Genomic DNA, 26,681 nt, shown 5'->3' with positions numbered 1-26,681 from the left:
TAAAAATTAAATTGGACGAATAAATAATAATTACATTCCAATTGGTCTCAAAATGAACTTCTGCGCGACAGAAATTTTCCAATACAATGAATATTTCATACATAAACTGAGCGATAGAGCTCTTATAAGGAATAAAATATTAACTATTAAAGATAGAAAGAATAAAAAGTACATCTAGGGCAGTGGTTCTTAACCTTTTTCATCCCGCAACCCCCTTGGATAATGCGTTTTCTATCTGTTAGAAAACTTTGTTTTTCTCTGAAATTAATTACATTAGTTATCCATTAATCAATTCCTTTAAAAAGTTTTACGTTTGTTATTTAATTCCCTTTTTGACTTTGGTTAATATTTAAGTTTGGCTGCTTTTTTTGAAAGTTAATTCATATACTAAACGGAAAAACGTTACTGTTTTATAATATTTTTCGAAATTTGAGAACATATGTTCTTAACCTTTACTGATTCCAGCTGGAACAACGATATGTAAATGTTTGCTTGGTACTTGATCAAATTTTTTCCAAGTTTTTCTCGAGTTACGTTCACAACAGTATAAAATCTAAGAGCAGCATGCTAATAACACGAGCTACAATTGTAATTAAACATATTTTTTAGATATGTTATCAATGATATTTTTTGTTCTAAACGGAAAACAAGTACGACCACTAATCCAAAAAAAATTTTTGCAACACAACTATTACATAACATTTCTGTAAGCGAAAACTAAAAGATGAAGTGTTAAAATATATCTTGGTAAGATTCATGCAATTCCATTCATTAAGAATGGAAAAATTCAATTTTCATCATTTCAATTTTTCTGAATAACTAGTAGACATGTAAATTTTTTTCCCTCATCCCCCCCCCCAAACCTGCTTTCCGGGGATGCGCAACCCCGGTTCAGTACCATGATCTAAGGTAATACTACAAATTGTATGAAAGAGAGGATAAAATTAATAAAAAGGAAAAAAATTAAATGAGAACGATTAAGCTAGGGAGAGGTAAATAATATATTTTTCGAAAAAATCGTATTTGTAAAATCAAACCAAATAAATATCAATGACGATTTCAAAACATAAAATTCATTTCCATTAATCATCCATTTTCACAAATATAATGATAATAATAATAGTGCAATATTCTGATGAAATAATTCTTTAAAATGAATGTACACGTATGAAGAACGAATAAAATATCCATGATTACATCAAATATAATTAAAAATCGTGTTTTTAGTAGTTTTTTGCTCAATTTTTCGAAATTATAAATTTTTCCATATTCACTAATTTTTGATACACTCCTATCACACGTTTATGATGTAAATAAAATTTGAAACACATTTTTTTCAAAAGTCAAGATCTTTTTTATTAAACGTTTTTGCCGTGAAATTCCAAATGATATGAAATAAAGGCGAATCGAATAATAGAAACCATTCACTGAAAATAGAACGTAGAAATTAGATGTTGTGTTAAAAAAATCCAATTATAATTTTTCGATATGGCCGTAACAACATCATTAATTCCTTCAGAATCGATTACCTTCGTCATAATTTTAAAAATTAAAGCATGCATCGATGCCTTCAAATGAGTTTTCCCTTGTCTCATTGTCTCTTCTTCATCTTTACGTCTTTTTTACTTTCATCTATTTTATTTTTCTGAATTTCTCTCCTCTCAGTTGCCGTTTTCTTTCCATTCCTTGCATTAATTTGTTGGTTTTTTTCTCTATTATATAAATTTTCCGATTTTACTTTTTAACTATAGTTCATTCAGACTTTCTTTTCCGTACTCACCTTCATCTTCTGTTAATTTGTTAAATTATAATCGTATAACATATTCTGTCCATTTCTGTTCCAATTCACTTTTCTTCTTTTATCTTTTCTTTAAGTGTTTGTTTCACTTTTCGTTTATGTCTATTCTTTTCTTTTCATTTTTCTGCTTTATCTTTTCTTTTCATTTTTCTGCTTTATCTTTTCTTTTCATTTTTCTGCCTTATCTTTTCTTTTCATTTTTCTGCCTTATCTTTTCTTTTCATTTTTCTGCTTTATCTTTTCTTTTCATTTTTCTGCTTTATCTTTTCTTTTCATTTTTTTTCATTTTTCTGCTTTATCTTTTCTTTTCATTTTTCTGCTTTATCTTTTCTTTTCATTTTTCTGCTTTATCTTTTCTTTTCATTTTTCTGCTTTATCTTTTCTTTTCATTTTTCTGCTTTATCTTTTCTTTTCATTTTTTTTCATTTTTCTGCTTTATCTTTTCTTTTCATTTTTCTGCTTTATCTTTTCTTTTCATTTTTTTTTCATTTTTCTGCTTTATCTTTTCTTTTCATTTTCTCTTTCCTTATTGATTTTTTTTCTCTTTCCTTATTGATTTTTTTTTTCTCTTTCCTTCTTTATATTATTTCTACTTTCCCCCTCATCAGTTTTATATTTTTCCTTTTTTTCTTCTTCTTCTCTTTATCTTTCATTCTTCACTTAATCTTCTTTTTCCCTTCGTTTACTTTACCTACTTTCGTCCTTGACGTACTCTTTCGCCTACTCTTTTTACTTTTTTCTTTCCATCTTCACTTTTCGGCATTTGCTCAAGTTTTCTTCCATCACTTTTTCTATCTCATCCGCCATTGTTTTTTACATTATCTTTTCTCTTTGCTTTGCGAATCATAAAAAATATTCAAAATTCTAAGAATAATACCTTGATCCACATACACACATGATAAAAGATCGTGTTCACGGGAATAATGATGAAAAAATCGATTTTTCTCCTTATATTTATTTTTACACCGGGATAAATTTCAATATCAAGTTTGTTTATAAAATACTCCCTGAATACGCAAAAAACGAGAGATTATTATTGTGGAAAATATAGCTTTTTAACTAGCTATAACATTATATACTTTCCTGAAAAATTGAATTGACAGAGTGCTTTAACTTCTTCACGATGAAGGACATAATATTGTCCGAACGCCAGTAGAATAAATGCAAACAAGTTCTCTGTGTTTTCTTTCCTCTCATCTCATTATCGCGAAGCTTTGTTGTAACCCTATCATTTTTTATCCTCTTCATTGTTTTCCTATATCCTGATAGTGATTTGTTTCCAGATATGATGTATCTTTCTACTTACTATAATGTATACATATAAGAATGAAATAGAACAGGTAGGATGGGGACGAAAAGAGGAATATACTTTGTATCTACAGTCTTATCCACTTATAGAGTCTTATAGAGTGGATAGAGTCTTATCCACTCTATTATATTGTTTAACTTTTTCATTTGCATTTTTTTTCCTTCTTTTCCTTTTCGTAACGTGCGGTTAGGTTAGGACCAGGTTACCATATTTATCACCGATTCATGAAACAGAGATCATCCAAATTTCTTGCCAATAGCTCGTAAGCGAGTGGGTAACTAACTAAAACTCAATCTCCAGAGAAAAAAAATTTCCCAAGAAAAATGCATTAAATTTATTATTATTAAGTATTTTTTGTTAGGATCTTCTTGGCACGCATCACCGACATTAAATGGTTTTGTACTTCCTAAGCATATCCTCTTCTTCCGACCATCATAAAAATCCAGAAAAAAATCCCATTTTCAGGAGTCAATTATTCCATTCCGCCGTAAAATATGTACTCCAAAAAATATATTAAAAAAAGAATTCAACTAAAGAATAGGAATTAGTGAACGAATATGTATAACATTTTGTGAAACTCAATTTTTCTCGCTTTCATTAAAAGAACAAGAAACCGAAGTCTCTTTCGAGGTCAATTTTATACGGCAGTCATTGGTAGACCTAGGATGCAAATAACATTGATTATAAGCCGTCCGTAGTAACAGAGGTAGCAAGTGTGTCTGATACCACGGATGCTAGATCAGAAAAAACACCGAAAAAAATGTACTCTTTCTATATTACACATGTAGTGCCAAAACATCTACTGCCCTCGATTGAGCAGGCACTTAATTTCGGTCCTGATTGGAAATCTAAAACTGATTCAAATATTAATTTCTCCCTTATAGCACTTAGAAATCCGTGTGAATCCTGACACTTTCGTGTTGCTGCAGATACTCCAGTATAATATTAACCTTCATTACCATTCAGTGACAGATGCGCCATCTAAACAGATATTTCTCTTCCAAAAACACCTGAGCACAGTTTTTTTTTTACCCCCGTCCTTCGAATTGTAATCTGGTTATACGAGAAACTGCATAATACAAATGTTCATCTCACGTGACTTACTTTTTTCCTCCCAGAATTTTTAATTGCATTATCTACCTAGGAGAAAATCTGACATAAGCGAATTAACGGAAAAATCGAGCACTGAAAAAAAAAAATCAAGTGCTCGTACGAATCCGTGACTGTAATCGCTGCAACTTCGTAATCAAATAAAGGTATTTATCAAACTAATAAAACGTGTCTTGTAGAAAAATAACACGCAAAGTAAACTTTTGCGTATCACTAACGATATCAGGTTCGCGTGTTGTTCATTTCCTAATGAAATTTTCTTAACTCCACCATTTTTTCCCCCTTAAATAATTTATTATTTCATGAATTCATGAACACTAAGGAACGGGCGGGGAAAATAAAATCCATAAAAATCTTACTCTTGAATATATTATCATTATTATTTTATTTATTTTTTAATAAATTCCAGTAGACTGCTGATTATTATTTTATAAGGTTTCTTACAGGATATTTTATTGATCTATAATTGTATCTAATTACATTGTATGATTCTTATTTTCTCATATGATGTCTATCATATTATTATTTAATTATTTATATATCATATGCAGCACAGACTAATGATACTGATACTGAATTAAATGGTAACAATCTTCAAATTTATCTGGAAGAAAACGTAATTCCGTGAAAAAATTGGTAAAATAATAAAATGATAACGATAAACAAACAGTTAGTTATCATGTTTTTAATATATCTATCTTCAATGATTCGAATTTAATTATGCTCGTTTCCAAGTTATCATTGTACTTTTTTTTTTCGTTGGTGTTCTTCACTTACTTTGTTTCCGTTTGTTTTTATGTTTTGTTTTCCTTTCCCTTTGCTACAACGTTCTATTTTATATTGTTTTGCCTTGTTTTCTTTTTTTTCAGTTTCTCTTCATTGTATTCTTCAGTCTGTTCTTTTTTCTTTTTTATTATTTAGTATGGTTTTATTCCGTTGAATCGTTTTTTCTACTCTTTCCTTATTCCGCTCTGTCCTTTTTCTTTGCTTATTTGTGTTCTTCCTTCTGTTTGATTTATTTTATACCCCCCCCCCACTTCTATTCATAAGGCTTTCTCCTTCCCTTTCTACCTTCACATTCTTTTTCTCTCTTCCATTTTTTTTCATTCATATTTCCTTTCTCTTTGCTTCTTTCCCATTTTCTTTTTCCTTTCTTCATTCTGTTTTTCCCCTCTTTTCTTCATTCTGTTTTCCCCTTTTTTCTTCATTCTGTTTCCCCTCTTTTCTTCATTCTGTTTTCCCCCTCTTTTCCTCATTCTGTTTTTCCCATCTTTTCTTCATTCTGTTTTCCCCCTCTTTTCTTCATTCTGTTTCCCCTCTTTTCTTCATTCTGTTTTCCCCCTATTTTCCTCATTCTGTTTTCCCCTCTTTTCTTCATTCTGTTTTCCCCTCTTTTCTTCATTCTGTTTTCCCTCTTTTCTTCATTCTGTTTTCCCTCTTTTCTTCATTCTGTTTTCCCCCTCTTTTCCTCATTCTGTTTTTCCCATCTTTTCTTCATTCTGTTTCCCCTCTTTTCTTCATTCTGTTTTCCCCCTATTTTCCTCATTCTGTTTTTCCCCTCTTTTCTTCATTCTGTTTTCCCCCTATTTTCCTCATTCTGTTTTTCCCCTCTTTTCTTCATTCTGTTTTCCCCCTATTTTCCTCATTCTGTTTTTCCCCTCTTTTCTTCATTCTGTTTTCCCCTTTTTTCTTCATTCTGTTTCCCCTCTTTTCTTCATTCTGTTTTCCCCCTCTTTTCCTCATTCTGTTTTTCCCATCTTTTCTTCATTCTGTTTTCCCCCTCTTTTCTTCATTCTGTTTCCCCTCTTTTCTTCATTCTGTTTTCCCCCTATTTTCCTCATTCTGTTTTTCCCCTCTTTTCTTCATTCTGTTTTCCCCTCTTTTCTTCATTCTGTTTTCCCCTCTTTTCTTCATTCTGTTTTCCCCTCTTTTCTTCCTCTTGTTTTTCTTTCTTTTGAATTCATTCTGTTTTCTCTTTCTTTGGTTCATTTTTATTCGTTCTGTTTTTCTTTCTCTTTACTAAATTCTGTTCCGTTTCTTTAATTCTGTTCATTTTCATTCATTCTGCTTCATATTTTTTCCTTGTTCTGTTCTGTTTTTTCCTTTCCTTTACTTTTATTTTCTTGATACATTATGTTTTTCTTCTTTTCTCTTCTGCTTTAGATAATTACTAATCTTTCTCGTTTTATGTGTATATATATTCGTTTTATATATTCTGTTGTTTCTGTTCCATTCTTGTTTTTTTCCCGCGTATTAAATTTCTTTTGTTTTTCTAACTATTCTATTTTATCCTTTCTGTTTCTTCTGTTCTACATTAAACCTTCAGCTTTATTTCATTTATTTAAGCCTCTGGCTGATTTGTCTTGTGATTTTCATTTTTTTTTATCAATATCTTGTTTGATAAATTATTTTTATTAGTGCTTCCTCCCCCCCACCCCTTCCCATCAGTTTTTTTCTCACAACAATGTCTTTGCATGTGTTTGCTTACAGAAAGCATTCCAAATATCTTTTATTTTTTTTTTTTTTTAATACCGCATAAATTATTCAAGACACAACGTTTTCACCAGGACACTTTATTACAATGTTTTGTATTTCAATTCGAAGTCTGATATTCATCCATTTACTTCATTTTATTATTGAAATATCAGATTTCCTCTAATTTTTCAGGACTGATTCTCCATCTCTGACTTGAGTTATCGAAGCTCTTCACATTCCAATTACTTGGCAACTATTCATTCTCATTCGTCTTTCTTAACCGATTAACGGGGATTCATATCTTTTCCAGTGGATGCTTATAAGTTTTCTTGGCACCGGCCACTTTTTGGCAGCTCAGTGAATCAGGTCAATCCGGTTGGGGTCATGATCACAGCTCCTAGTGCATATCGTGTGTTAGAAAAAACTTTGCACAATTCTATGGGTTTTTTATTATTATTCTAATGTGCATTGAAAAATTAATCAATAATGATATATATACTATTCCTACAATTATAACTTTGTCAAAATAAAATAAATCAATAAAATTGTCATAAGCACAAGATTATATAATTTCCCCATTTCAGTAGTTTTCATATATAATCGAATCCCGTTGTAACGTCCCCGATTTAGCGCCAACCCTGCTAGCTCCAAAATTTTTCATTGCACAAATCTTCTATATAAAGACGTTGCACACGTAATTTGTGATTCGATATAACGCCAAACTCGTTTATATCTGGTTCGACTATTTACCGTATTTGGAATTTTCATATCACTAGTTAATCATTCTAGAATGTTTACACGTTTTAACTTTTGCACAAAAAATTTAGTTTATTTCATCCAAAAATGGGAATTGCTTCAAAGTTATGAATGAATTTCTCCACCGAAACATTATACAAAGTTGGTTGTTCTATATCGAATGCTAGCATTATTTATTCTTGCTTCATATAAATTTAAGACAAGATAATTTTTGTTAGTCAGTTGAAACACAGTCACAAAACATTTAGAAGAAAAGCAAGCTTGTGAGCCTACGAAAGCAATAATTGATACGTGTTTGTCGATAATAACGAAAAAAAAAAATTCTCATACACATAATATCAAGAAATAATTGGCAACAGGAATGGAGTTGATAGATAAAAAAAATCGGCATTTAGTGGCGTATGCAAGATAAAAGAATATTGAATTAAATAATCAAATAAATAATTTAAATTTTCTTGAGTTAACAGCCAAGACTTTAAATAAAAAAAAAGATGAACATGAAGTTGTTTGAAAATTAGTTTTATTTGCCTTTGGTATCCCAATAGACTATATGACATCTAAATTGTATTCAAGGATTATTAGTTTGAACCAAGGATTAGTTAGTTAAAAATATTACAAGCAAAATAATTGCGTTAAAAAATACATGGAGACATTTTCGTTTCTCTTCCCACGAAACACAAAGAAAATCGGCAACAAAGGAAACATGCAAAAACCTTTTTTTTATGCTTTTCAACTGGGAAATGAAAATCTCAAGACATCAGTTAAAAAATAAAACATCTTTTATCATGAAAATTTGATTATAACAAAATAAAACTTTTTCATGAAATAGCTTCCCTTATTGAAAGAAAGAATAAGTTTTCTTTCCGAAATAAATAAAAATTTCTCACTCCTATTCGGATTGAGTTTAGAAACTCTCATATAAATGCATATGAATGATTAAACATCATGGGAAAAGCTTGAACGGTTAGGAAACCGAATCCAAACAAAAAAAAACAGCTTCTTTATTGAATGACAGAAAAAGACCAATTTAATGTTAGTATTTATACAAACAACAAGAAAAAACGTGATGTATATTCCCAGTTCCTGAATATTCTCGGATCACAAAAGCACAAACAAACATTATATATATTTATGAACGAAATACACACGAATCCAAAAAGAGCATCCATCTTCTTCTTGAGACATGAATGGAGTTTTTATTCGGCAACTGGAGAGTGAACAAGAAAATCAACGAGATTCCGCGAGACGACTCTTGTTTATCCTCAGTAAATATTTCTAGTGATGGCGTAGTAAGAGAAAAATACCAGACATTCTTAAAGAGAGAAAATCCAAGAATTCGATTTATATGGCTTAAGTTGGTGTTATTCTCTATCGAATATCTATTACCCTGAAAGGCGAGTTTCTCCATTTCTCATTGTTGAAAAATGATATACGTATGCATATGTATACCTTCTTCTTCTTCTTCTTATCATGTGCAAGTTATATGTTTGTTTTCTGAACTGAACTTGAATACATCTTTCTTTCGTCCTGTTTCCTTGAAGATATGAGATTCAGAAATAAATACCAAAAATCTCCGTATTTCTTATGATTGAATTACGAAGAGTTTTTGAACTGGGATCGATATTGGAATCATGTTTTGTTTTTTTTTTCAAAAAAAACCTGTGATGTATTTCTTAAAGATCCGGGAGATGACCCACGCAAGAATTTCTACATAAATGATTTAACAGAAATGCATTATAACTTCTTAAAATAAATTTCAAATATTCGTGTTTGAAGTGCAGTTTTTTTTTTTAAGTAAAAAAACTGGATTATTACGTGATTTTGTAATCTTATCACAAAAATTCGAATTCGTATTTTTTTCACAAATAATAAGTAGAGTAAATACAGTCGAGTTCGCTTATAATATACACCCCTTGGTGATTCGAAAGGGTTTGTTATAGCCTTCGCGTATGTTCAAGGCGAGTAGTTGAAAGTAGCTTATATAGCAGTTGTATACATGCATAAAGTGCATTATTGAGATTGTCGGGGAAAAAATAAGCTTATTACAGTACGTAATCAAATTTAAAATATCATGAAATAGCTTTTTGTGTTTCATATCTCTCCTCTGAGGAAGTCTGAAAATTTATTAGAGTACATGTTAATACAGAATATGCATGCATTTTTTTTTTCTTTATTTAATGTATTTCACTGATACTGTTTGAAAAAAAAATTATGCTTATAGTTCTCATTCAAAGTTATCAGCATTTTTAAAGTTAATTTGGAAGAAACACAAGTTTATAAGTTAAAACTTCGTGAGTTTTTTGAAAGTTCATAAATTTCATTTGTCATCAATCAACATGCTTTAGCGTAGTCTTTCCACAGGTAGATATTTAATGCTTTAAAAACAGTACGGATTTCTACTTTTCTCGATCACAACACCACCTCGTCTCTCAGCCACCTCGTTGGTCGTTTTGCCTGTTGTGGCGTTGTTTTTGTATTTGTATTTGTACAACACATGTTCGTATATCACTGCAATTTACCAGGTGATCCAATAGTATCACAGAATGTAATGTGTCGATGATTTAAACAGCTGATGTAACAGAAATAGAGGGGGGGGGAAATATATATATATATATAATTTTTTTTTTTTTTTGATAACAAGAAATTTCATTGTCAAAATGGTAATTATATTTGCTACTAAAAGTAGCGCTTTCTAGCTATTCTCATCACATGCACAGATCTAAAATAATATGTTGGAAAGGGCGCGTACGGTGAATATACGCCCCGTATTTCAGGGAACAAACCCAATATTTTCCATTGTGTTTCTAGCTCTGGGCGGGGGACAATCGCCCCATCACCCCCTCGTTTTTTGATCCTCGCTTGATTCATTACAGAGTGAATGTGATGTATCTATCAGTAGTGAATGTAACTTTTTCGACTAAATTTTTCGTAATTAAAAAAATTACCGCTACTTATGTGAGAGGATATATCAATATATCACCCGAATACAACGAACGTTCACAAATAACTAACTGTTTTTTTTCAGGTTTTTGTTTGCAGTATGTTATATTCGAATTATTTTCTACCTTATGAGATAAGTTTCAGTATTTTATATCCACGGTGTATATGTTTTAAGCAGGGTATGTAACAGCAGAGGTAAAAATATATGGAAGTTAATCGGACAAAAATCGAGAATATAAAAACGTATATTATATCCGCGATGTATCCAGGGTATAAGTGTACTCGACTGTATATTTATTTACAGAACTGAATTGTCATAAGTTAGACGTTAGACGTTACAACGTGAAAAAAATGTATTTAAAAAAACGCTTTATTCAATCTTTTCATATTCAATGCTAATATTTTTGTTATAGTTTTAAATGTTCCGTATTAGGTATTTATTTGTGGAATACCCGAATCAAATATTAAAATCGCTTCAAAATATTATACGAAGGAATAAATTTATTCTTCAATTATTAAGCAGAAAACAGCTTATTCATTACATGAGAGGGAAAAATATCAATTGAATGTAATGTTTATAAAAATCAAAAACGAATCAAATATTATAAATCAGTGATTTATAACGTTTTGGAACATAAGATATTGCTAGTAATATTTATTATTGTCCCATATAAGTTTGAACCAGGGATAAACTGTTTAAAAAATTACCAATTAAAGAATACAAGAAAAACGTATCGAATAATATATGTTTTCGATTTCTATCCCACGAGTCTAAAAAAAAATCGGCAACACATAAAAGATGCAAAAACAATTTTTTCGGGATATTCAACGGGGAAATGGAAAAAATTCGAATACTATATGCTAAAAACTAGATCATCATCTATAATGAAAATCTGACTATATCAAAATAAAACAATTTTTCTCATGAAATTGCGTTCATTATTGAAAAAAAAAATGCATTTCCATTTCGAAATAAATAAAAATTTGTCACTTCATTTTCTATTGAGTTCCAAAGCTCTCATATAAATAGATATTGAATGATTACATATCATTTTGAGAAGCTTACACGGTTAGGAAACCGAATCCAAACAGAAAACAGCTTATTCATTACATGAGAGGGAAAAAATATCAATTGAATGTATTGTTTACAAAAATCAAAAACGTGAGAGAGATTTCCAATTCCTGAATATTCTCGGATCACAAAAGCAAACAAACATTATATATAAATTTATAAACGAATACACACGAATCCGAAAAGTACATCCATCTTCTTCTTGAGACATGAATGGAGTTTTTATTCGGCAACTGGAGAGTGAACAAGAAAATCAACGAGATTCCGCGAGACTCTTGTTTATCCTTAGTAAATATTTCTAGTGATGGCGTAGTAAGAGGAAAATACCAGACAGTCTTAAAGAGAGAAAATCCAAGAATTCGATTTATATAGCTTAAGTTTGTGTTATTCTCTATCGAATATCTATTACTCTGAAAAAGGAGAGTTCCCTTTTCTCGTTCTTGAAAAATAATATACCTATGCTTATGTATGCCTTCTCTCTCTTCTCCTTATCATGTATAAGTTATATGTTTGTTTTCTAAACTGAACTTGCATACGTCTTTCTCTGTCCTGTTTTCTCAAAGATATGAGGTTTAAAAATAAATACCAAAAATCGCCATGCATTTTTGATTGATTTATGGGGAGTTTTTGAACCGTGATCGATAATGGAGTTATGCGTTTTTCTCATTCTCTTCAAAAAAATGTATGATGTAAGTTATTTTTCAGGAAAATTGCGGGAGATATCTCACGTAAAAATTTCTACATAAATGATTTAACAAACTTTCATTGTAATTCCTTAAAACGAATTTCAAACAGTTGAATTATAGTTTTTTTAAGTAAAATGATTTGACTAATATGTAACTTGTAATTTTAACCCAAAAATTGAAAATTTACATTTTTTTCACTAATAATAAGTGCAGTAAATGAATTAGTTTCCAGAATTGAATTCTCATAAATTTTCTTCTATCTACTTATTATATGGTGTAAAAAATTCATTTCAAACGTTTGATTGAATCTTATTACATATGGCCTTAACAGAATTGAATCTTATTACTTATAAAAGTCAATGCTTTTGTTATAGTTTTTAAATATACAGTATTAGGAATTTTTCATTTTATATGTATATTTCGAGATATATGAATCGGAAATCCGAATTTCTTCAAAATATTATACGAGTGAATTAATTTCTTCCTCAAAATATTTTAAATTAGTTGTTATAATATTTTTGGAAAAGAAATTGCTAGCAATAGTTATTATTGCTTCATATAAATTTGAACAAAGGATAAACGGTTTAAACAAAATACTTGCTCTGGAATCCAAGTAAGAAAATTGTCAAAAAATATATTCAATTATTTTCGATTTCTATATTACGAGACAAATAAAAGATGCAAAAAGCATTTTTGCGTGGTATTCAACTGGGAAATGGGAAACTCCGAGTCTACTAAACAAAAACTAAAATCGTATTCTATCATGAAATTTTGATTACAACAATATAAAGCAAATTTTTCCACGAAATTGCGTTCATTATTGAAAGAGAAACAAAATAAATTTCCTGTTTTGAAATGAAAAAATAAAATTCTCGCTTCATATTCTCTATTCAGTTTAGAAACAATCAGATATGAATGATTAAATACCATGGAAAAGCTCGAACGGTTAGGAAACCGAATCCAAACAAAACAACAGCTTCTTTATGGAATGAGAGGAAAAAGATCAACTTAATGTCAGTATCCACACGAACAACAACAGCAACAAAAAACGGGATATTTCCAAACATTCTCGGACCATAAAAATCAAACAAACATTACATATAAACGAATACACACGAATCCGAAAAGAACATCCATCTTCTTTTTAAGACAACAATGAAGTTTTTATTCGGCAACTGGAGAGTGAACAAGAAAATCAACGAGATTCCGCGAGACTCTTATTTATCCTTGGTAAATATTTCAAGTGATGGCGTAGTAAGAGAAAAATACCAGAACCAGACAGTCTTAAAAGATAGAAAACCCAAGAATTCGATTTATATATGGCTTAAGTTATATATATAGTGTTTTTCTCCATCGAATATCTATTACGCTGAAAGGCAAGTTCCCTTTTCTCATTTTTGAAGAATAATATACGTATGCATAACCATCTTCTTCTTATCATGTGTGAGTTATATGTTTACTTTGTGAACCGAACTTTGAAACATTCTTCTCTGTCCTGTTTTCCTGAAGATATGAGATTCAGGAATAAATACCAAAAAATCGATATTTTTATGATTGAATTATGAAGAGGTTTTTCAACCGTGAATCGATAATCGAATCATGTATTTTTTCTTATTTTCATCAAGATAATGTGTGGTGTATTTCTTAAAATTTCTTGAAATGTATCACGTAAACACAAAATCTAAATAAAAATTTTAATAAAAATACATTCTGATTTATGAGAATAAATTTTATTTTACTTTCTTCGAACTTTAATTTTTGAAATGAGGTTTTTAAAGTAGAATAGTTTGGATTATTATGTTATTTTTGGTAATCTAAGTTCTATTTTTTTCCCGCAAATATTAAGTGCATTAGCGACATGTATTTCCACAACTGAACTGTTGTAAAATGTACTATGATTCTCATAAATTCGTAAATAGTTTAAAGATTTATTAAAATCGAAGGAATGGAATCAATGAGATTTAAAAAAAAAGTTATTTTCACAAAGGGGAATTTTTTTTGATACAGAAAAAAAAATTAGTTCAAATTCTTGTCGATAGAGGGTCTGGAAAATTGACAATTAGAGTCCTATGAAATCCGGGGTGCAAGATTAATAGAGCATTTCTAAATTTTCCCGTAAATGGTGCTAAAGGTCACCTTTGTGTTGCTGACATTAGTGGATAAATCATTAGTGGCGGAGTTGTTCTACTTCAGCCTCGAACCTACAGTTGAATCTTCACGAACGTTTTGGACGCAGAAAATGTTGAAAAAAGGTTCTGGTCCAATCTCCAGCGATCTTCTTTCACGCATGGCCCTCTATCGACAAAAAATGTAAATGATTTTTTTTCCACCGAAAGAATAAATTTGCCCTTCATGAAAAAGACTCTTTGAAAATCGCATTCAAACATACAAATATTTTTAAATTTGTATAAATTTTTAAACTATCGACGAATTTATGAAATACGTTGAATTTCTGTCTACTTATTATACTATATAATAAATTTGTTTTACATTTTTTTAGGTACTATAAATGTATCAGCAAATACCAATGAATTCACGCGTAAAAATATCGCAACAGTGAATTCCAAATTCAATTCTAATTTTTATCATAACTTGATGTATGCTAATATAAGATTCATAAAAGTAATTACTTCTTCAATCAGTTATTCATCCTCAAGAATGTTACATTAATTTCTTGGCCGCAATAACATTCAGAAAGATATTTGAATAATATTCGCTCAATATTTGAATAGTTCGATATTCTCTCGCCATTAAAAAAATACAGTCGAATCGAAGCCATTTCCTTCATGCTGTTATAATACGAGTGCATTTCCTACTGCAAAAGCACTTATAGTCTGAAGAAGTTTTCTCATTGACTCTGCCGTCTCTTGGGTGATGTTCTAATTACAAAATTAGCATCTCTCCCTCAATTAGTATCATTACTGTAAGTAATGTACTGTAGTTTACAAGTACCTTCTTTCCACGTGTAATAATTAACCATACTCTTCACTGGTGCTGTAATAATTCTATTACTGCATAAGTTTTACTATAAAATTTAATAAAACCATCAATTATTTTATTGATGTGATGTTATACGACTTTTGCTTGGTGACGTGTATATTTGTCCAAATGAGGTTTTACATTGCTTCGAGTTACAAAAAAACTGAATTTATACCCATTTAAATCAATCATAAACGCCCTTGACACTCAGGCTTTCTTCGTGCGGGGAAATGCTTGTGCCTAACTTTTTTTTTTTAATTTTCTGCAATGTCCACGACTGAGTGGATATCAAAATCATGTTCAGGCCGCAACAGAATTGTCAGTTCTGTTTGATATGACTATCGCAACATTTATAAGTAATGTGAATCCGATTGCCAACGCCTTTTCATACACGCCACATATTATACCACCTAAAATATCTTCAAATTCTATAAGTCACTACTCCCTAAATCAGGCCTCAGAACCTACGACCCGCGGTTCACCGAGTAAAAAATTTCATAATTTCAAGTGACCCACTTGAGTTCCGAAAATAAAGTATAATTATAATATATTCGGATATACAGTCGAATCCCGTTTTAACGAATACCATTATAGCGGAAATCTTGTTTTAACGAATTTAACGAACACTTTTTGAATCTCCCAGGTAAGTTTACACAGGAACAATGCAAAAACATGGAATACCTTTATAACGAAATTTCGTTATAACGAAGTGATTTCCCCGGTCTTTTCGAGTTTGTTATAACGGGATTCGACTGTATAAAGTATATTCCCGAAACGTCTTCTTAATACACACATTTTGGTTGATTTTGACCAGCAGATAGAAAAAGTTTCCCGACTCCTACTCTAAATCATAGTTTCCCAATTTTTTTTGTTCCATCGCCCCCTTCTTCAGAAATTTTTTCTCTCTCACCGCCCCCTACTCAAACGAACCCATAGGATCCTATGTTAAACCAGAGTAGCTTCTATCGCCCCCCGGAGGGGGCGATATTGCCCACTTTAAGGAAACTAAAACATCCTCACTCCATGGTAAACAGGGTGCATAGTTGACTTCTCTCTCGCCGCAAATTTCTTGTAAACCGTTGATTCTAGAGGCGTAGTATCCACATAATTTGTAGACTTCAAGTACATCATTCATATTTCAAGGGGTTGTATAATCATTAAAATTAAAATATTAACTTTTTATACGGACACCCTGCCCTCGAAGTGTTTAAAATTGCCAACGGGATTGATAGGATTGACTATGAATTATTAACGTTTCGTCAATCAACTGCTTCGACAAGGAGGACACCAGCGCCGTTTAGCAAGACACAACTCCAGGTTGTGGTGTCACAGTTAGTTTTTCTCTAATAAGAATGTTCATAAATGGAATTGCTTAACTCCGGTGTCGTGAATTCTAACACAATTGACACGTTTAAAAAAAAGAATACGATAAACATAGTGAAATAAATTGAAAACCTACAAATACTTAAATAAAACTACCATAATCTTTCTTTTGGGCAGTGTATTCATGTATTATTAGTTACTAGTTTTTCCTCCGTTGATACATGTTTTTATATTGGGTTGCTGTATTTTGGTTATATTTGACATCCATATTGTTTATGGGCATCTTTCTTGAGCCACCTCGCTGGGAAATTATATTGGTCTATTGTGGTGTTTGTATTTGTAAAAAACCCAACTGAAGGGTTGTTGCCCTGTCTTCTCTGAGGCCAACAAAAAAGAAACTCCCATGTTTCTAAGTGCAATATTCGTTGAGATATTTTTTAATATCAAAATCGAAGAGAAGTTGGGAGAGACAGGACGACAACTTTCTTACTGAGTTCTTTATATATAGGAAAAGAGTAACAAGATAATTTTTTTTTCAGTAACTATACGACCACTTGCAACATGAATGACATATCTGAGTACAGCACGTTATTTGGATAATTTTTCCCCAATTTTGAAAGCATCGACGGTTTCGGCGAGAGGAGTTAAGCTATGCATAGTGTTTGCCAATGCGCATGTGAATGCGTTGTTCATGCACCAAAATTCAATTTTACTCCTCCAAATTTCATCGAGGAGTGAAAATACTCCTTCATACTCTAGGGATGATTTTTTTCCAATAATTTACTTCTCTGTTTTTCATTGAAAAAATACTCCTCTTTTTGCAAAACTACCCCGTTAAAATTTTGGAGAGGAGTCAGATTCCTCTTCAAAATTATTTTTTTGGACAACACCCGGTATCACCTTCATCATAATTACTGTCACCATCCATGACAAAAAAATAAATAATTCGAGAAAAAAAAAAAACCACGTCGACACATGCGACAGTCGAATCCCTAATGGTGCTCTGAAGCAGTTATGTGAATTTATTGCCTTCTAGTGGTGTTATTATAGTAGAAACCATGGTCATCATTGACCTGTCGACCAGGACCATATTATTTGAGATGCATATTACCGAGCAATCACATTTAAACACTCAGGCTTTATTATTAATATTAATAATCTTTTAATATTAATTATAAGAAAGAGACGCACGTCCTGGTTGCTAAATATCAACGTTTTGTGGACGTACGCTGTGCGCGTACGTCCAGGGAGTGAAGTGGTATGTGCGTGTGTGTGTATTATTATTTCGAGTCGTTTGTATAAAAATTTATTAGAATTATTTTTCTGTGTTTCCACAGCACTGGCAGTGAGCACAGAACCCGAATGCACCCTCCACGACTTCCACAACTGCTTGCAGTCTCTACAGTCTGTGACTCAGGGCAGTGACTTGGCGTTTGCTGCGACGAGGAACGAACTCGAAGCTGTTTGCAAGTACGTATCAACATTACTTTCATTTTGATATGTACACTGAAGAGCCAAAAAAGCTGGTTCACCTGCCTAATATCGTGTAGGGCCCCCGTGAGCCCGCAGAAGTGCCGCAACACGACGTGGCATGGACTCGACTAATGTCTGAAGTAGTGCTGGAGGTAGTTGACACCATGAATCCTGCAGGGCTGTCCATAAATCCGTAGGAGTAAGAGGGGGTGGAGATCTCTTCTGAACAGCACGTTGCAAGGCATCCCAGATATGTTCAATAATGTTCATGTCTGGGGATTTTGGTGGCCAGCGGAAGTGTCTAAAGTTAGAAGAGTGTTCCTGGAGCCACTTTGTAGCAATTCTGGACGTGTGGAGCGTCGCATTGTCCTGCTGAAATTGTCCAAGTCCGTCGGAATGCACAATGGACATGAATGGGTGCAGGTGATCAGACAGGATGCTTACGTACCTGTCACCTGTCAGGGTCGTATCTAAACGTATCAGGGGTCCCATATCACGCCAACTCCACACGCCCCATACCATCACAGAGCCTCCACCAGCTTAAACAGTTCCCTGTTGACATGTAGGGTCCATGGATTCATGAGGTTGTCTCCATACCCGTACACGTCCATCAGCTCGAAGCAATTGGAACTCGTCAGACCAGGCAACGTGTTTCCAGTCCTCAACAGTCTAATGTCGGTGTTGTCGGGCCCAGGCGAGGCGTAAAGCTTTGTGTCGTGCAGTCATCAAGGGTACACGAGTGGGCTCCGAAAGCCCATATCGATGATGTTTCGTTGAATGGTTCACACGCTGACACTCGTTGATGGCCCAGCATTGAAATCTGCAGCAATTTGCGGAAGGGTTGCACGTCTGTCACGTTTAATGATTCTCGTCAGTCGTCCCGTTCTTGCATGATCTTTTTCCGTCCGCAGCGATGTCGTAGATTTAATTTTTTACCGGATTCCCGATATTCACGGTACACGCGTGAAATAGTCGTACGTGAGAATCCAAATTTCATCACTACCTCGGCGATGCTATGTCCCATCTCTCGTGCGCCGAGTATAACACCACGTTTAAACTCACTTTAAATCTCGATAACCTGCCATTGTAGCAGCAGTAACCGATCTAACAACTATGCCAGACACTTGTTGTGTTATATAGGCGTTGCCGACCGCAGCTCCGTACTCTGATTGGTTCCATATCTCTTTATTTGCATACGCATGCCTGTACCAGTTTTTTTGGCTCTTCAGTTTATATAACTAACTGTGACTCCTGGTGAAATGTAGTACATGCCATTGCCGTGATTCTAAGTACCGAGAACGGAGGCCTCATCTTTTCCGTCATTTCTTCATCCACAAGGAAGAGTTTTAATTCAAAGATGGTAAATTGATCACTCAAGAGAATTATCAATCTTTGAAGAAAATTTGATTTATTGGTAGGGGAGAGGTTTTAGCTGGAGGTTTTATTTTAGAGGTTTTATTAGGTTATAATCTCGGGAGAGGTTTTTAGCTGATTCCATCGGTGATAACCACGTTTAGGACCGCAAAATGATCGAATAGCAACGGGAAGCCACTCAAATTTTCGCCAAGGGCCGATGGTGGGATTACAGGCGGGTTACTACTAATACTAAACGGCACATGCACCTCGTCCACATTCCTCTGCGGAATTTCTAACGAATTGGTACATGTTGGAATGTCCGTGTCCGTGTTGTGAACCAAATGTGAAGCTTGTTTCTGTGTAATACTTGTTATAGTGCTGCCATCTGCCTCTTATTTTCCGAACCATGAGTGAAGTGTAATGATTGAAGATTTTACTGTTGTAGGCCTGTTGCTCTCTGTGATGAGACTTTCTAATGGGGAGATCGTCTTGCATTCGCACCTCGATGTTGGGCAACACATCGAGGTGAACCTCTCCGTCTTCAAAAAGTTTTGAAAAAATTCCACCCATTTAAATATGCACGAAAATATTAAAAAAAATCCGGCGAAATTATTGTACGTTAGTTACAATTAAAAAAAAATACATATAATAATGTGTTGAACGCCAATATACGCCAAAAATGACTAAAATTTTCGTAACCCTAGAGTGTTAGTGACCATCATTCAAATAATACATGATCAAGTACAGCAAAGACAAAGAAAGAGAATAAAAACAGAAACTACTAGGTTTTTTTTCATACAACAGAGAAGCTGGAGGAAATAAAGTGAAAATAAGGTTTTTATAGATATCGCCAAGAAGCGCAAGAGGCGATGAGTAGCCAACTGTTATTTTTACTAATGAATTTTTTAACTAACGTTACTTACTGTAGGGAAAGTGTCATCGCGTAAAGAAGTGTACAATTTGGGTCGAAAAATTTTCTCGAGGCCTCTCAAAAATTCGTGACGATTATCGAAGCGGACGTCTCATTTTAATTGAGCCAGAACCAACAGTGCAGCAGGTGGAGGAATCGATTCGGGCTGATCGACATATACAGCACGCCCAACAAAGAAGACAATTCAAAAATTTGGTTTAAAACTTGTTCAACATCCGCCAAAACAACCCCAAACGATTTTCATCTGTTTTGTCCAATAAAAAACCAACTTGGAGGCAAACACTTTGCAGATGATGAAGAGGTTCCAAGATGAAGTCCTAATTCGGCCGAGACAGAAACCGAAAGAATTTTATGCAGCTGGTATTGGATAACTGATAAAGCGACAAGTGCTTAAATGTTGGTGGAGATAATGTTGAGACAATTAACCTGCCTTGACCGTATGAGTGACCGTACGAGTAAACATGTGAATGATGGTGTGAGTGAACGTATGAATGATCAAGTAAGTTGGACATTTAGCCTCCCGATGGCATTTTGCCTGCCCTGACCGTATGAGTGACCGTATGTGTGATCAAAAAGTAGGCGAAATTTCGGGATCTCACCTCCTATATAGTTTTGCAGCCTGATAACGTACAGCGAAAACAAAAATAAGTTTACTCAAATCTTAGCTTCAGAATACGTAATAGATTCTTTCGACGGGGAAAAAAATTATAACATTATCCAAAGTCCCGATGACAAAAAACGATTTTTTCCGCATGTAGGAATATTCGTCTGTTCTGTTCTTTGCGAATGTGATAAAAATATCCAAATGACAACATTATCCGTGATTCTAATGAGTGGCTTTTCAGCTGTATTTGCATCAAAAGTGCCGCTTCTTCACATGAAAAATACAATACGGAAACTGGAGCGAGAGTGAATTAATTCATACTCTTTAATTATAGATTCTAAAGAAAAATTCCGTTCTTTTCACTCGGCAAATGAATTTTCGTTACAAAAAAAAAGAAGAAAATTCATCAGTTTGCGTTGGCAATTCAGAGAGGATCGATAAGATATTCTCCTCGGAATTTTTTGAATTCTATCCGTTTACTTCTAGGTTCCGCAGAGCAAAACATGTGTCCGTTGCTTAAAATATCGTTCACTTGCGCGTTATTTCACTGTTTTTGTTTTACCTTCTCCTAATCATCCAACGCCAGGTGGTTTCATTCCAGTTTTTTTTTCCTCCGATTCCGATGCTTTAACCCTGAATAAGCTTCTTATAAAGCTGGGGTTCCTCAATACGGTATCCGGAAATTTTTCGCCTCCGACATTTCGCACCCAACGTTTCGTCCCGAGTAAGCTCTTTTCACATGCTACGGATTCATCCGTGCGGAGGATCTGCCGTACTCAGATCCTCCGCACGGAGGTAATTGCTTTCTGCTTTATTACAGAGTAGCTCCGTACGGCTGATGTCCGTAGCGTGTGAAAGCATGCATTCAGTCACGTAAGCCGCTGTGTTCTTAGAAACGGCATCGCAGCCGTGTGTTGTAGTGGTAGCGGACAGCAGCACGACGACGACGACTTCATCGTACGGCGTCTCGTCCATATCATGTGAAAGCTACCAGCTCGAGCCACTAAGGGGTCATTCAAGTATTACGTAAACAGATTTTCAGCCATTTTTGACCCCCCCCCCCCTTGTCAGCAAAAGTCAGCAAATCACTGAACTAAATTTGACAGATAAATAAAAAAAAGAAGCCTACGGAGTTCCGCCATAAAAATTATACACAGAAAAGGCTCCTCGAGTCAAATAGAGCTCCGATGTAAAAATTATGTACTGAAAAGGGCTCCGCGAGTCAAAAAAGGTTGAGAACCGCTGGTCTGGATCGTAATCGAACACGATCCATTGAGGGGAAATGGCATTTAAATTGATTTTACAAAATTCATAAATTATTAATAATAATTAGCACTTGGTCCACCTGCCGTATTATGGCTCGAACCGTATTGAACAGGCATAAATTTTGTCATACTTTTAAAGCGCTTCATCATCTCTTTATCAAATGTACGTTAATAGAAGTAAAGGAATCAAGTACTGAAATTCCATGACCCCCCCCCCCACAAGGGTGGGGCTGACATGCAGGATCGTATTAGGAGCATCATGGGCCCCCCCCCCCGAGCCAAGGGATTTTTTTGGAGGCCCTACCTGAAAAATTCTCGAAAAATTCAACTACGTCTCGTTTTTCTGAGGAACCTCTGAGATGGCAGCACCAACAGTATATAAATCAAGCCTCCATCGAGCTTATATTACTGGAGAGAGTATGACATCAGTGGTCTCCGCCTTGGCAGTGCTGAGAACATGAAAAAATAATTTCAGCATCGATGAGATAATTCCAAAATTAATGAAAGAGATAATTTCAGCATTAATGAAAGAAAATATTCCAGAGTTAATGTAAGAGATAATTTCAGCATTTATAAAAGTGATAATTCCAAAATTTATGAAAGAATTAATGAATAATAAAATTTATGAAAGATAATTCCAAAATTAATGAAAAAGATAATTTCAAAATTAATGAAAGAGATAATTTCAGCATTAATGAAAGAGATAATTTCAGCATTAATGAAAGAGATAATTTCAGCATTAATGAAAGAGATAATTTCAAAATTAATGAAAGAGATAATTTCAGCATTAATGAAAGAAATAATTTCAAAATTAATGAAAGAGATAATTTCAGCATTAATGAAAGAGATAATTTCAGCATTAATGAAAGAGATAATTTCAGCATTAATGAAAGAAAATATTTCAGAGTTAATGAAAGAAAATATTTCAGAGTTAATGAAAGAAAATATTCCAGAGTTAATGTAAGAGATAATTTCAGCATTTATAAAAGTGATAATTCCAAAATTGATGAAAGCATTAATGAATAATAAAATTTATGAAAGATAATTCCCAAAATGAAGGAAAGAGGTAATTCCAAAATTAATGAAAAAGAGATAATTCCAAATTTAATGAAAAATAGATCATTCCAAATTTAATGGAAAGAGACAATTCCAGAATTAATGAGATATAATTTCAGAATCAATGAAAGAAATAATTTCAGCATTAATGAAAGAAAAAAAATCCAAAATTGATGGAAGCAATTACTCCAGAAGTAATAAAAGGAATAATAATTGATAAAGGAAACAATTCCAGAATTAATGAATGAAAATTCAAGAAATAATGAATGAAAATTCAAGAAATAATGAATGAAAATTCAAGAAATAATGAATGAAAATTCAAGAAATAATGAATGAAAATTCAAGAAATAATGAATGAAAATTCAAGAAATAATGAATGAAAATTCAAGAAATAATGAATGAAAATTCAAGAAATAATGAATGAAAATTCAAGAAATAATGAATGAAAATTCAAGAAATAATGAATGAAAATTCAAGAAATAATGAATGAAAATTCAAGAAATAATGAATGAAAATTCAAGAAATAATGAAAGAAATGATTCCAGTATTATATAATGAAATAAATAACTTAATCTTTTTTCACCTTTAGATGAGTTCTTTATCCTTTTTTTTTAATCTTTAAAACCTAATATTTAGAGACCGAACTAGATTTCTATGGGCAAATTGAGGAGCTTGTTTTCACCGAGTCACGCCTCACATTTGATGTCGCTGCAGTCGCGGCGGCTGGAAGCTCCCTCCAGTAATATAAACTCGATGGAAACTCTGTCGTCTGCTTCTCTCCAGGTTACTTGTTTTGGACGGCTCCTTGTGTCCTGAGAAAATTACTGAGCTGAAAGTTTGAACTCCCAGTTCTGTTTGTGAGCTTAGCATGCAGGGAACCGAACAAACCGTCTGTCGTCTGCTCATTAAGAGGTTCTTCGTTTTGGACGTCTCCTTATGCTCAAATAAAATAACCGAACTTACAGTTTGAATTTCCAGTTCAGTTTATGAGCTTTGTTTATAAGGAACCAAGCTGAATAAAGAATGTGGTTTTTTTTACTTTGAACTTCATTATCACCACATGAGTCACTTTTAAATTTGACATTAGATGGCAGCACATTACTATAAAGTGGAGTGTGGAAAAATTCATTTTTTACGATCTTACCTGTCGTTTGCTTGTGTCGAGGTCCTTTGTTATTACTGAAAATTACTGAACTGGAAGTTTGATCTTTCAGGTCTGTTTATAAGGAACAAAGCTGAATGAAGAATTTAGTTTTTTATACATTTTTTTGTGGTGAAGGCACTTCAGATTTTCAAAGTGCCAACAATATTTTTAAAAATGAATGTCTTAAAGTATTCTAGAGCAGCGGTTCTCAACCGGTGCTCCGTGTGCACTTCCCAGGGGCTCCGTGGCCACTCGAGAATAATAAAATAAATCAATAAATTCGATAAACAAACAAAAAGAGGCCTATAGGGTACCGCCATATAAATGATATACTAAAAAGGGCTCTTCGAGTTAAACAGGGCTCCGCCAGAGAAATTATTCACTGAAAAGGAGAGTCACAGTCAGTTATTCTCCGCAAGTCAGAAAAGGTTGAGAACCGCTGGTCTAGAATCTAGACCAATGATTCCCAACGTGGGCGTTAACGCCCTCTGGGGGGGGGGCGATGGAATGTTCCAGGGGGGCGGTAGAAGCTCCCACGTTGGGAATCACTGGTCTAGACCTCCCCCCCCCCCGAGCGACACACAATTTCCGCATCGTGTTCGGCACATCTCCCTCGTCTTTTCTGACTTCAACTGTGCGTCGTCCGCCTCTATGGTCTGTGACTACCGTTAACTGACGCCTTCATTTCCCACCCAACATCATCGGTAGGAAATTTCTGTTGAGCCATGTGCAATTATGCCTGAAAAGCAAAATGTTTAACGAGAGTGTGCTACCAGCACTGACTTATGGAGCTGAAACATGAACACTCACAAGTATACAAACGCTACAGAAAACACAAAGGAGCATAGAAAAAAGGTACGTTAGGCATCACAAGAAGAAACAGAAAACGAATCACTTAGATAAGAGTCATTTTGACGGTTTTTGATTTTGAAAATACTATAATCACGGCAGTATTTGGCGTACGCACTCCATTTTTGTTGACTTTTCATTATTTTTGTATTCATCTCTGTGTACAAAAATTTGAATACATTTAAGGTTTTGTTCGGGAGATATCGACGTTTATACCTAGAACGGCCGAGAGCAGTCATTATGACTGTCATATGTAAATTTTATGCTTTCTCCTTGTGGTGGGCGTTGACGTATACTTTTGCTCTTCTAGGTTAATTCCCTATCATTTCCCTGATGGCACACGCAACACAACGTCTATTCACAAGTATCATACCAATAAGAAAAAATAACTGAAATAATGCTATTTGTTTTGCATCGTGTGTTACTGGGCAATCTAAAGAGTATTGACCGGGACAGTATGTATTCACAATCAAAACCGTATATATTAACTCAGCTATAGCCTCCGTTATCAAAGTTTTGAAAACTTTTTTTTTTCTGATCGTTCACCTGGCAAGCTCAGTTTTTGTTTTAGTTTGACGTTTCATAACTCTTCATGCCGCCACCTGCTTTGAAAGCTTACTAGGAGACAGAGGTTCATTCTCATTGCGTAGAAATGGCTCTTAGAAAAAGGATGTAATGGAACAAAATAGTGTCTAATTTTATCAGTGCTGAATGATATTTCGGACAATAAATATGAGGCTGAGGAGACTTACGATGCAAACTCTGACAACGAAAATCATTGTCTAGATTTATTTCTTTCATACTTTCTGCCTAGATTTCTTTCTTTCTTTCTTTTCTTTAAGATATATTTCTTTCATTCTTTCTGTCTAGATTTCTTTCTTTCATTCTTTCTGTCTAGATTTCTTTCTTTCATTCTTTTCTTTTAGATTTCTTTCTTTCATTCTTTTCTTTTAGATTTATTTCTTTCATTCTTTCTATCTAGATTTCTTTCTTTCTTTCTTTTCTTTAAGATTTATTTCTTTCATACTTTCTGCCTAGATTTCTTTCTTTCTTTTCTTTAAGATATATTTCTTTCATTCTTTCTGTCTAGATTTCTTTCTTTCATTCTTTTCTTTAAGATATATTTCTTTCATTCTTTTTGTCTAGATTTATTTCTTTCATTCTTTTCTTTTAGATTTCTTTCTTTCATTCTTTTCTTTTAGATTTATTTCTTTCATTCTTTCTGTCTAGATTTATTTCTTTCATTCTTTTCTTTTAGATTTATTTCTTTCATTCTTTCTGTCTAGATTTATTTCTTTCATTCTTTCTATCTAGATTTCTTTCTTTCTTTCTTTTCTTTAAGATATATTTCTTTCATACTTTCTGCCTAGATTTCGTTCTTTCTTTCTTTTCTTTAAGATATATTTCTTTCATTTTTTCTGTCTAGATTTCTTTCTTTCATTCTTTTCTTTTAGATTTATTTCTTTCATTCTTTCTATCTAGATTTATTTCTTTCATACTTTCTGTCTAGATTTATTTCTTTCATACTTTCTGTCTAGATTTCTTTCTTTCTTTC

The 26,681-nt window shown here is 33.2% G+C and overlaps 1 protein-coding gene across 1 annotated transcript in view; it reads left to right on the top strand.

Moving 5' to 3' along the window:
* LOC149084686 (uncharacterized) overlaps window positions 1-26,681 on the top strand; it is a 78,591-nt gene that overhangs the window by 28,552 nt on the left and 23,358 nt on the right. Inside the window, exon 2 of the mRNA XM_089235110.1 lies at window positions 17,786-17,918. Within this exon, the coding sequence (XP_089091236.1) occupies window positions 17,786-17,918 (133 nt within the window). The remainder of the gene's footprint in view (window positions 1-17,785; window positions 17,919-26,681) is intronic.

This window comes from Pholcus phalangioides, unplaced genomic scaffold (assembly GCF_987345545.1).
Source record: "Pholcus phalangioides strain wild (caught in Gottingen) unplaced genomic scaffold, Ppha-v1.0 ptg000008l_1, whole genome shotgun sequence".
NCBI lineage: Eukaryota > Metazoa > Arthropoda > Arachnida > Araneae > Pholcidae > Pholcus > Pholcus phalangioides.
This window is presented reverse-complemented; position numbering and strand designations above follow the sequence as displayed.